Source organism: Protopterus annectens, chromosome 14.part0 (genome assembly GCF_019279795.1).
Source record: "Protopterus annectens isolate FY-2018-M chromosome 14.part0, PAN1.0, whole genome shotgun sequence".
Lineage (NCBI taxonomy): Eukaryota > Metazoa > Chordata > Ceratodontiformes > Protopteridae > Protopterus > Protopterus annectens.
In genome coordinates, this window is record NC_056748.1 from 883,210,690 (window position 1) to 883,223,430 (window position 12,741).

Below are 12,741 nucleotides of genomic sequence, written 5' to 3' on the forward strand. Positions count from 1 at the left end.
ATCCCTGCCTCAGTCTAATGCATGAGTATCCACCAATTCCCCTGAATTGTCAAGTTCTTGTAGAAAATAGCTTGGTGCAAGGCAACTATAATCCTCATCGTCCCCTTCTAGCCCAGACATGTTTGTTTCCCCATCCTTTGACTGTTCCTGATCTAATTTCTGTTCTATCTGGTAAGCCTCTCCTATCCCTCTAGTACTCAAATCCAGTAGCACTGAAGTAAACTGACAATTTTAACTTTCACATCTTCACATTTACCTTTTTAAGGATTTTGGTAATTGACCCTGAAAAAGCAGCTTGAACCATTGAAGACTGAGCCTTTTGCGAGGAACATCTGAGGACACCATCGAACATTTCACCAGAACCGAAGGGTTTGTGTGCTCTTTTAGATTGATGAAATACACACTTTTACTAATGGAAAGATTGTGTTGACTGTTGATTACGTGAACCTTTGAAGTATTAGTGAACTTTCTTCATTTTAAATAAATCTTTGCTGAGAGCTCAGTATCTGGAACTATTTGTTTTGAATGGTTAGCCGTGGAGTAGCTGTCTGATTTTTTCCTATATCATAAATTAAGATTCTTACATAGAATAAAGGGCATCAGGAAGTCTAGCCAGTTATTTGTTGCCTTTTCTAAAGCATAACTGAGAGTGGGGGCATAAAATGTTACCTTGTACATTGACTTACTAATTGTGTATAACACCAGTGGATTATGCTTACCAACCAAACTCAAGCCTCACTCTGTGAGGGCAGTATCTCTGTGTGCAACTTTCTTTAGCTATGCACCTTTGGATGACACTACATGGTCTAATGTCCATACCTTCATTACACATTACAAACTCATTCTTCATTTGAGGTCGAGGGCAGTGTTTAGCTCTTCCATCCTCAGGAATATCCTTCCATAATGCCTCCCAGATCAGCCTGGTAGGGTACTATATCCTACAGCTTGAGGCAGATGGAAAAGATTACATTGGATATGAAAGTTATGAACTTACCATAATGCTAGGTCCGTGATGTCATCTTCCATCCATCTCAATATCCTCTCCCTTTGTTCCCTCACCTAAAATATCATGTTTGTTATTGCTTCTAGACGACTTCATGGGATTTCCCAAAGCCATTATCTGCAAAACCTCCGTGTAACCTGCTACTTTTGTACTTTGGATCAGTGTTGTCTTTCAGAAGGGGCAAACTTGATCTAAGGAGATTAGATGTTGTAGTGCATTATGGGAGAGAAACTAAAGTCTTAGTTGCAGGCCTCAGATCCAAATGGATCTGATAACCCAGAGGCTGAGATGGAAGGAATAATAAGTACGTAACTTTCATATTTCTGCTCCCCAGTCTTTTTAGCTAGAGGTTTTATTTTCATTTTTTTTTTTGCCTTTGTGGGAGCATTGGTATAATTATATTTTATATATCTATATATACGTGTGTGTATACGTATGTACATATATATATATATATATATATATATATATATATATATATATATACATACACACACACACACACACACACACACACACAGACACAGAATATATATATATATATATATATATATTATGTAGAATATATCTATATACGTATAAATTATGGGTCTGTATCACTTAATTGAATGCTCACTTTAACGAACACCTATTCTTCGAACCCTTTTCCTCAAACTATCAGTTTAGTGAACAGTATAATTATTATCAATCGCAATATTATTGATGGCCACCTTAAGAAAATGTTACATGTGACGTTACTGAATGACTCCAGAACATGCAAACAAGTACAACACCTAATCATTATATTAAACTCTAAAACTCAGTATTTCAGAAAAAAATTATTTGAATAAAAATTAAAAGTAATAGTTTTAATTTTTAATTGCAAATTTTTTTTTTATTTTTGTGATATATATGTATTTCGCAATCTGGAATTTGCAAAACTAACTGTAGCCTTCCAAATCAAACCATTAAAAACAGCATCTATTTTTTTACATCACTTTTGTAGGGGGGCTGACCCCCTCCCCCCCCGCAAATTAAATATACCAACTCTAAGATCACACTACACTGAGAAAAAGGGTAGAATAGTAGTACATAATGAATATTTATGCTGCCATCGGTATGAATATTACCTTACTTTCACCTATTTTTGGATGGTGGGCGGAGCTAGGTGTGACTTGCTGTTGCACATACTATAATGTACTAAAGAAAAACAAAGCCAAGTTATCTTCCGGTTGTTGGCCAGCTAAAATTATTCAGTCACTTTCAGTTCCAAGAGTAAACACTTTGATGAAGAGAGTGTTCGACAAAAATGGAGTGATGAAAATGTATTTAACAAAATGAACATTTGATAAACTGATATAGACCCATAAATTACAGCATGCTGTTTTTGCTGATTTCATGATAGCATTCCACAGAGTAAAGCTGCCTTAGCTCTAGCTCAGTGTAACTTCATCACTAAATCTTTTAGAGATATCCTTACCACTGTTTCTGACATGGGTTTCTGTAGTCATAGGTGGGCTTTTAGTTCTAGGTTGCTGTAATATGTATGCAGGAACACAATTCTTCAGACATTTTATGTGAGCATTCAGTGTGTCAGTACTGCACCTATTCCCTGATAAATGTGGTAAAAGGAAGCCTTCCTCTTTTGTGTGCCTCTTTCTCTGTCTCACGCTGTACATATCTCTCTCTCTATATCTATATCTAATATATATATATATATATATATATATATATATATATATATATATATATATAAAATGTATGTGTGTGTGTGTACTTCAGAAGACAAACCAGAAGACTGAATCCCAAAAGACTGAAAATTCAAAACACTGAACACATTTCTAATGCAGGGAACAAGCCCCCCTGCACCCCTCATGTGGGGGGGGGGCTGACTCAGCCACTATCTCTAGATTCTAGGATCCGACTCTCATGCTTGACCCTGACCACTGTTTTACTACAGATCTCGTTTGCCATTTTACAGATAGGATGGGATTGAGATCTCTCAAGCTCATTATGGGTTTAGTGAGTTTAAAATTTATATTTTTTGCTTTTTGTCTTTAAATTTTCCTTACTTTCTTTACTAGTATCTCCCTTACCTTCTGTCTAACTAGTCTAGTCTAGCACCAGATTTAAACATTTTTTCTTGGTAATTTTAGTTACAGTTGTTTGTAATCTTTCTTTCTTCTTTTACCTCACTTTGAGGTATTTTTGTAGTAATAATATTGCTGTTATAAATATTTCTTTCCTATTATATTTATTAAAAAAATTATTTCTCCTTTGTTGGGCTTTCTGCCAGTTGTTTACTGTGGCTGAAAAGTTTACTGGTTTTAAAAAGTGCACTTCCTGTGGGTATAAGATCCACAGTTCTGATGCCCACAGGGAGTGTGTATATTGGCTAGGCCTGGCACACTTCAACAACTCCTGCTCCATTTGTGCTGCATTTAATACCAGGACTATAAGAGATAGGATGAACAAACTAGGTCTAAAAGGCCTCCTTTAAGTTTCTGCTCCTTCATCTGGTACTTCTACTTCAGGGGCTCAAACCCACTCTCATAAGTCCAAGGAGCAATGAAAATGCTTCCCTGCATGGTCTCATAAGTCAGTGCTTCCTTCTGTGTCACCTCAGAAGATTTCCGATCTGAATTCTTCAGATCTGATGTCTGCTGTTAAGTCTCATTGGCTCCGCAGTCTGAGGTTTTCCTCAGATCTGGTATGTCTGACGTTGAGGTCTCCTTTCCTTCAGGAGACCCCTAAACAGTTTTCCAGAACACCTTCCACTTCTTTTTCCATTATGTCCTCCTGAAGTCTTTCTGCGGCAGAGGTGAATTAGATGATGAGAAAATTCCTCAGAACACAGATCCAGATGGGGGTCTTGCCGTCTTCATGTCTCATTGGATCCTTGAGCCGTAAGCCTTCATTTCACTTCTCCTCTGATCCAGCCTGCCATTTTGGAGCCCCCGGATCTGAGATCTTCGAGACTCAAACTATCTGATCAGAAGATACTCCTATCTTCCACTCTGGCAACTTCCCTGATCTGATTAGCACCTACCCCTCTTGAACATGATGGTTTTCGAAACCAAAGCATCAGTATCAGATACAAGGGGTTGACTTCAACTCTGAAGTTTTTGGAACTGTCGCTTCCCCTCGGGGATTCAGCTTTGGAAAGCTGAACTCTGACTGTTCCCTCAAAGCAGAGAGCCAGGGAGAGCCTTGGATTGCCTTCTCCAAGAGTCTCGGCTCCACTTGTATTGTCCTTAGCTTCTCATGGTCCTTCTGCCTTCAAGATGGTGGAGAGGATTGTGTCTTGCCCTAGAGCAGTTTTGTCTCTTTCATCTTTGGATCCAATACCTATTCCCTTTTTGGATCCTATGTCAGATTCTGTTTATCCTGCATCTCAGGGACAGCCAGCCCATATGAGCAGTTCCCATCATGGAATTCCCTGCTTATTCCAACACCTCTCCAGAACACACCACCCAAGAGGTTCCTCAGAAGAAGTTGAGCAGGAGTAGGCACTTGGATACCCTGCAGGAATCCCCCATAGAAGACACCAATTTTGATGAAGGGGAAAGGTCCCCTAGATATCCACCTGAGGATGTCGCATTTGGTGACATCTTAGAAATCCTTCATCAGAAAGGTGGCTGGTGTTCCCAAATCCCTTCCCAGGAGGAACTGGTGTTCTTGGAAGCCTTCAGGTCTGGGACATCTACATCTTGGGTTACACACCTATGGATGAACTTGTAGACCTTGTCTGCTTCAAGGCATGAAAGGAACCAGACGCCATGGAACTGATCCCCAAACACTCAGTCAAAATTTTGAGTTCCTCCTCCAGCAGACAGCCCTGGACCAAGGAGAAACCCCTGTAGATGCCATAGTTGTTGCTGCAGACACCAAAAAGGAGCTAACAGAGCAGAGTTCCACTGTCCATTCCCCAGGAGGGAGTCTAAGGCATTGGGCATTATAGTCACTGAATTACCTGGCACATTTTACTAGGTTGCAGAGGGACTTTGTTAAGGAATTCTCTAACTCTACCCCTAGGTCCATGTCTGCAGTGGATCAAAAGTCTTTTTCCTCATGACTGGCCACCCTGCAATCCATTACAAACTCACCCATGAGGTTAGTCTTGCATGCAGCTGAAAGTTCAAGGGCGGCTGGTTCGGGCATAGACATTAGGAGACATGCCTGGATGTGGTTGTGTGATTTTGTGGAGCTCTTCAAACACTCCTTTTGATGGATCTTCTTTGTGAAAACTGTTATAGACGCTTTCTCACAGTGAGCAAGATGGGAAGACCTTGGCTGCTATGGGAATCTGCTTTTCTACCCCACAAAGACCGTGTTTTTTAGGAATCACCACGGTGGTAAAAAGATGTGGCTCTGGAAATCTCAAGGAACTTTCTAAGAGTCATGCAGAGATTTTTCCCCAGAGGCAGAGGGGGGAAATAGCTGCAACTGAAGATGCCACCCTCACAGCAGAGGAGGTCTACAGAATCAAGGGTCTTGAGATTTCTTCTCAGACAGATCCATTCAGTGCTCCTGAAAGGTTGCCTTACTGCCCTCCTCTTGCACCTAAAAGTCTGGGTAGCCATCACAAAAGATTCTTGGGTGCAAGGGATCATATCCAGAGGATATTTCATTCCCTTTTTGCAAGTACCCCAAAGGAAAAGAAAATGTCTCCCCGATGTTCCACCCAGTCAGTGGGAAATTAGCAGCTCTAGAGGTTCAAAAGCTGCTAGACTGAAGAATCATCCAAGAGGTCCCCCCAGACCAAAGAGGATCCAGAATTTACTCAAGGTTTTTTTTAGTGCCAAAGAAAATGGAACCTAGGACCCATTTTGGATCTCTGTTATCTGAATTAGTTTGTAAAGAATTCTAAATTCCAGATGGTTGTGGTTCAGTTCATTCTGCCTCTCCTACAAAAGGATGACTGGATGTGCTCTATTGATCTTCAAGATCACATCAAAATTAACAGGCACTCTTGAAGATATCTACACTTCTTGCTGGTTACCAGTCATTACCAGATCCAAGCTCTGCCCTTCAATCTCACCACAGCCCCGAGGGTGTTCACCAAATGCATGGCAGTAGTAGCAGCTCATTTAAGACTGCTCAGATTCACAGTGTTTCTTTACTTAGACTACAGGCTTCTTACTACACTGACCAGGCATCTTCTGGAAGGCGCTAGAGATTACTTTCTCCAATTGTCTCACCCTTCGGGAATTGCAATCAATCTGGCCAAGTTATAACTTCAGCCAGTTCAAGTCTTGGAGTTTATAGGGGCTAGTCTAGACACAATCAATTGTCTAGATCTTCTGCTTCAAAACAGAATTCTTATTTTGAAATTGCATGCCAAACCGGTTCTTTCTCATCCTTCTCCCAGAGCAAAAATGGTACTCAAAGTCCTGGGGTCGATGGCTGCTCCAATAACTTGAATTACCCACTGCTCATCTTACTATGAGAATTCTTCAGTGGACTCTAGCAGTGCAATGGTCTTTTCATAGAAATCCCTTATGACATCCAATAAAATTATCTCAGATTTGCAGAAAATCCCTGCTGTGATGGATACACTCTGAAGAAATTTGTCAAGGGTGTCTTTATTCTTCCTCCCCCAAATGCCGTGTTGAACATGGATCCCTCTCAGTTGGAATGGGGGGTGGCATTACTTGGGATGAACCGTTCAAGGCACATGGTCCCCAAAGGAGACCACTTTGCATATAAAGATGTGAGTGGTGCTTCTAGCATTGCAGGCCCTTCATAACTCTCTTCTGCTAGGAAATATTGCTTTTCAAATGGACAGCATGTCAGTAGTCTGGTACATGAACAAGCAGGGGGGACCAGATCTTACGCACTTTGCCGAGAAGCAGTGAGAGTTTGGGAGTGGGCGATCTCCTCCAACCACTTTTTTGTAGAGATGCACATACCAGGGAAGTCCAAAATCTTAGTGGACAAGCTCAGCAGGATCATCCTTATGCCTCAAAAGTGGTCTGTCAATCAGTCAGTGGCAGATATGATCTTTCACAAATGGGGTCAGCTATGCTGTGATCTATTCGCCTCTTCCCTCAACAACAAATGCATCAGGTTCTTTGCCATAATTCCCCCTCAGGGACATTCACTGAGAGATACTGTAGTCCATGTTTGGCCATCAGGTCTCCTTTATGCTTACCCTCGCCTGCCTCTGATTCCCAAGTTTCTTCAGAAAGTGCTCCAGTTGAGGAGCAAAGTAATCCTCATTGCCCCCTTCTGGCCTCGGCAAGTGTGGTTTCCCTTTCTATAGTCTCACCTAGTATGTCCTCCATGAACACTGGATCCCAGTCCAGATCTCCTGTCACACCTCTCCAGGATGTTTCATTTGGACAGGCCTCAGATTGACTGCATGGTTTCTCCAATTCCAATGATGGCTATACATTGCAGGCTGTTCTCCCCAGTTCGACAAATTCTTTTTTTGTCTCACAAACCGTCGACTAGGAAGATTTGTATGAGTAAATGGAAGGGGTTTTCTTTTTGGGCTCATCAGAGAGAGTTGAATCTTTTTCACTACTCCACTCTTTGCTTTTTTTAGATTTCCTTTCCTCCATATTTCAAAGTGGGGCTAGTTTCTCCACCATCAAATTTCAGTTAGCAGCCATTTCCAAACTACCACATTGGAGATAATGTTTCTCCCTTGGCTTTACCTACATTATGTAAGGCCTTTCTTGAAGGTACATTTTTACTTAGACCCACAATTGATGACCTCACTCCATCTTGGGACCCGACTTCAGTGTTACAGATTTTGGTGCATTCACCTTTTGAACCTTCAGCTAAAGCAGACCTTATGTTTCTGACTTTGAAAACAAACTTTCTGGTGACCATAACTTCAGCAAGATGAATTTCTGAACTCGAATCACTCATTTTGAAACCACCATATTTGACTTTTCACAAAGATGGCGTTACTTTATGCACTAATCCTTCCTTTCTACCAAAAGATGCATTTGAAACAAATATCAATCAAGTGATCAATTTACATGCTTTCTTTCCCAAATTTGACAGTAAAGAAGAATATACCCTTCCGCTATTAGATGTGCATAGGCAACTTCACTTTTACCTTCACAGGACTAAGGAATTTAAGAAAAACAATCAGTTGTTTATCTCCTTTTCTAGAAATAAGATGGGAAAACCAGTCTCCAAAACTACACTAACCAGATGGATAACGGATTGTATTTCCTATGTTTCTTCCTTCAGAGGCCTAACCTTGCCAAGACAACCAAAAGCACACACAACTAGGTCAATAAGCCACATCAGCTGCCTTTTGGGCTAGAACCTTCATTGATGACATGTGTGCAGCTGTCACATGGTCTAATGCCCATATTTTTATTGCTCATTACAAATTGGACATCATCTCCAGAAACAGAGCTGCAGTCGGACATCCTTCCATGAGGGCCACCTAAAGATACTGTAACTGGGGACTCTGTCCCATTCTTTGAGGGATAAATGAATATAACATCAGATATAAAAGTTATGCACTCACCATAACTATGCATCTGTGTTGTCCATTTTCATTCTTCCTCAACTCCCCCCCCATCCATGTCTTTTAGAGAGACCTAATGGAATTGTTGTTAGGAACCATAGTTCCTGTTTGAGCTCCTGATCTTTCAGCAATCACTTTTCTGTCATATCAGTATTGAGATACATCGCTGTGATATTGTATAATAGCAGCAAACTCGATTTGAGGTAACACAGTGGTCAAGGGGCATTATGGGTAAGGGAGGAGCTTGAGAGTCTGATCCTAGAATCTCGAAAAAGTGAACGAGTCAGATCCAAGGACTGGATCTGAACCCATTAGTTGAGGAAGAATGAAAATGAGCAACACAGATGCATAGTTATGGTGAATACATAACTTTTATTTTTTTAATGGCAAAATCATTGAGGGGCAAAGTCAATAAATTGTGACATACATTTGAGTTTCAAATTTCATATCCTTCAGAAAATGCATGTTAACACAAAACCTGTTATTCTAGCAACTTTCTAAATTTATAAGAGTAATATTTAAAATGTGTTCCTGATTTTGCACCTTGCCCATTATTTCTTGGCTTTGTTTAGAATTCTTGCACGAGTAGGTAGAGTGGTATTACAAGGTTTTAATGCTTCATGGTGTTGTTTTTTGAGATGAAGAAAGTAGACAGGAGTATAAGGAGAATGAGGTGAATGGCAAAGAGAGAGGTGAAGAAGGCTAAGGATAAGGCATATGAAGAGTTGTATGAAAGGTTGGACACTAAGGAGGGAGAAAAGGACCTGTACCGATTGGCTAAACAGAGGGACCGAGCTAGGAAAGATGTGCAGCAGGTAAAGGTGATAAAGGATAATGAGGGAAACATACTCACAAGCGAGGAGAGTGTGTTGAGGAGATAGAAAGAGTACATTGAGGGCTTGATGAATGAAGAGAATGAGAGGGAGAGAAGGTTGGATGATGTGGGATAGTGAATCATGAAGTACAATGGATTAGCAAGGAGGAAGTAAGGATAGCTATGAAGAGGATGAAGAATGGAAAGGCTGTTGGACCAGATGACATACCTGTGGAAGCATGGAGGTGTTTAGTTGAAATGGCAGTTGAGTTTTTAACCAGATTGTTTAATGAAATCTTGGAAAGTGGGAGGATGCCTGAGGAATGGAGAAAAAGTGTTTTGTTACCGATTTTTAAGAATAAGGGTGATGTGCAGAGCTGTAGTAACTACAGAGGGATTATATTGATCAGTCACAGCATGAAGTTATGGGAAAGAGTAGTGGAAGCTAAGTTAAGAAGGGATGAGATGATTAGTGATCAGCAGTATGGTTTCCTGCTGGTAAAGAGCACTACAGATGCGATGTTTGCTCTGAGAGTGTTGATGGAGAAGTACAGAGAAGGTCAGAAGGAGTTGCATTGTGTTTTTGTAGACTTAGAAAAAGCATAAGACAGGGTGCCTAGAGAGGAGTTGTGTTATTGTATAAGGAAGCTGGGAGTGTCAGAGAAGTATGTAAGAGTGGTACAGGATATGTACGAGGGTAGTGTGACAGCGGTGAGGTCTGCGGTGGGAAGGACAGATGCGTTTAAGGTGGAGGTGGGATTACATCAAGAATCGGCTCTAAGCCCTTTCTTATCTGCAATGGTGATGGACAGGTTGACAGACGAGATCAGACAGGAGCCCCCGTGGACTATGATGTTTGCAGATGACATTGTGATCTGTTGTGAGAGTAGGGAACAGGTGGAGGAGACCCTGGAGAGATGGAGATATGCTCTAGAGAGAAGAGCAATGAAGGTCAGCAGGACTAAGAATATATGTGTGTGAATGAGAGGGAGGATAGAGGAATGGTGAGGATGCAAGGAGTTGAGGTGGTGAAGGTGGATGAGTTTAAATACTTGGGATCAGTAGTTGAGTAATGGTGAGTGTGGAAGAGAGGTGAAGAAGACAGTACAGGCAGGATGGAGTGGGTGGAGAAGAGTGTCAGGAGTGATTTGTGACAGACGAGTACCAGTAAGAGTGAAGGGAAGGTCTACAAGAGGGTAGTGAGTGAGTGGGTTGTAGACAGTGGCATTGACAAAAAGGCAGGAGTTTTTGCTGGATGTGGCAGAGTTAAAGATGTTAAGATTTGAACTGGGTGTGACGAGGGTGGACAGGATTATGAATAAGTATATTAGAGGGTCAGCCCAGGTTGGAAGGTTTGGAGACAAAGCCAGAGAGGCAAGATTACGTTTTTTTGGACATGTGCTGATTAGGGATGCTGAGTATATTGGGGAAAAAGATGCTAAGGATGAAGCTACCAGGTAACAGGAAAAGAGGAAGGCCTAAGATAAGGTTTATGGATGTGGTGAGAGAGGACATCATGCAGGTGGTTGGTGTGACAGAGCAAGATGCAGAGGACAGGAAGAAATAGAAACACATGATCCGCTGTGGCAACCCCTAACGGGAACAGCCAAAAGAAGATGGTGTTGTTTTTTGAAGTATGTTTGAAATGTTTTGGAGTCCACTTATAAAAGTGGACTTCTTGGTGTGCTTTGGTGTTATCCCAATATCCCCTGAAAAAATAGTTCAGCATACTGGCTGAGGAATGCACAGTGATATTTGATTTTTTCATAATGTGGTCATGCCAACAGGCTAGAATGCCAAGTGACTACATCCATATTAGTGTTCCATATATCATAAGCAGCAATATATGTGAAAGAGTGGAAAGTAAGTCGGAGTATTATTGGTAGTAATGAGCATACTGAAAACTTGTGGGCATTCACTCTTGCCTACTAAAGCACCTTCTAGAAGATGTATTGTTATACTAAGTTCTTACTCACCTTTATGTTTACATGGGCTTTCACATTTGTATTTGTCAGCAAGACTGTTCCTATGATAGAAGAGCTGAGTTTGTGAAAGAATTTGTTGTGCTATTAGTTCTTGAAGTCATTTCACTTAACACGTCTTGTCTGTAGTTTGATTATACCCAGATAGTAAGAAACACTGTATGTAAGCTCAGTGCTGTATTTAGTGTATCGTTATTTTTCAGATAGTAAGGAGTACAAACTGACTTGTTTTTTGACTTCACATTTATATAGTACATGAGTGCAGGTAAAATAGAGAGTGGTTAATTACTATGCATGTTCATTAATCTTGGCATTTGGGTTTGTGTTACAGGCTTTTAGCTTTGTAGCATGTCTTCATTATTGTCTTTGGCTTGTTGTATGTGCAACACAGAACAAGTATAAGTTTTCTCTTTTTCAGTTTGGATTTAGATGGCGAATAGAAAAAGAGGTAATTGCCGGAAAAGGTAAGTATATGACACTATAGTTATTCTTATGTTACAACTTTAGATTTAAAAAGATTGCTGGGCTCATAAAATTCTTAATTTGGTTTACTTTCTTTGTCTAGTACTGCATCTGGTGAAAAAAATAGATCACTTTGAGATGCAGACATGGGTTTTGTGAAAATAAGCCAAAATTATTTGACTTCCTCAGAATAGGTAGCCATACTGTAGTCACCATGGATGTAGCCAGTCATATACCATATAAACTATAGAGTACAAATTTATTTTTCAGAGGCCAACAGTTTACCTCAAGCAAAGGGTACCAGGTGTCCTTGCTTCAAATAAGTAAAAAGGGTGTGTGTTTCCAGCAAAGAAGACAAGTGTTCAGATTTATTTGTGTTTGTTCTATTACCAATTATCCAGTTAACGTGTTTTGATATAATAATGTTAATATACATGATGCATTTTTAGTTCTCTGTTTATGATTAATGTGACATAAAATTTATTTTGGGGAGTGAGAGAAGGTTAGAAGTGCTGGTTTCTAGCTTGTATAAATCAGACCTAGATGGCTACATAGGGGGGCAACAGTCTGGTATTTGGAATATAATTTAAACAATCTTGGCTACACTCCTGGTGACTAGTCTGCTAAATTTCACCAAAATGAAAATACTGTTCATCTGGCTGTGTTATATTCTTTTTTTTTTGTCTAGCGTCTTAATTTTTTCAGTATATTTTATCCATTTAATTCCCACTGATTTTGTTCAGTTGTGACTATGTTAGCAACATACTGGAGCAAAAATGTGCACAGTAGGTATGAGACAGCAGCAGCTTGTATAACCATGGCAGTTCACATTAATAATGGTTGTCAATTAAATGCTCTACACAAGTCATGCAAGTTGTTTCCATGTCACACATGCAAATACCAGGTTTTTACGTTCTACATATGGCAAAGGGCAACAGCTGATCTAGGCAGCTCAGGTTTGCATAGCAAATCAAATCCTTGAGGAGTTGGTTGGGAGGAGGGGTAG

At 40.4% G+C, this 12,741-nt stretch overlaps 1 protein-coding gene across 2 annotated transcripts in view; it reads left to right on the plus strand.

Annotated features, from left to right (window-relative positions):
• Nucleotides 1-12,741, plus strand: part of LOC122789315 (protein FRA10AC1 homolog) — a 768,378-nt gene that overhangs the window by 468,416 nt on the left and 287,221 nt on the right. For both annotated transcript variants that reach the window (XM_044056666.1, XM_044056665.1), the window contains exon 8: nucleotides 11,692-11,737. In XM_044056666.1, coding sequence (XP_043912601.1) covers nucleotides 11,692-11,737 — 46 coding nt within the window. The remainder of the gene's footprint in view (nucleotides 1-11,691; nucleotides 11,738-12,741) is intronic.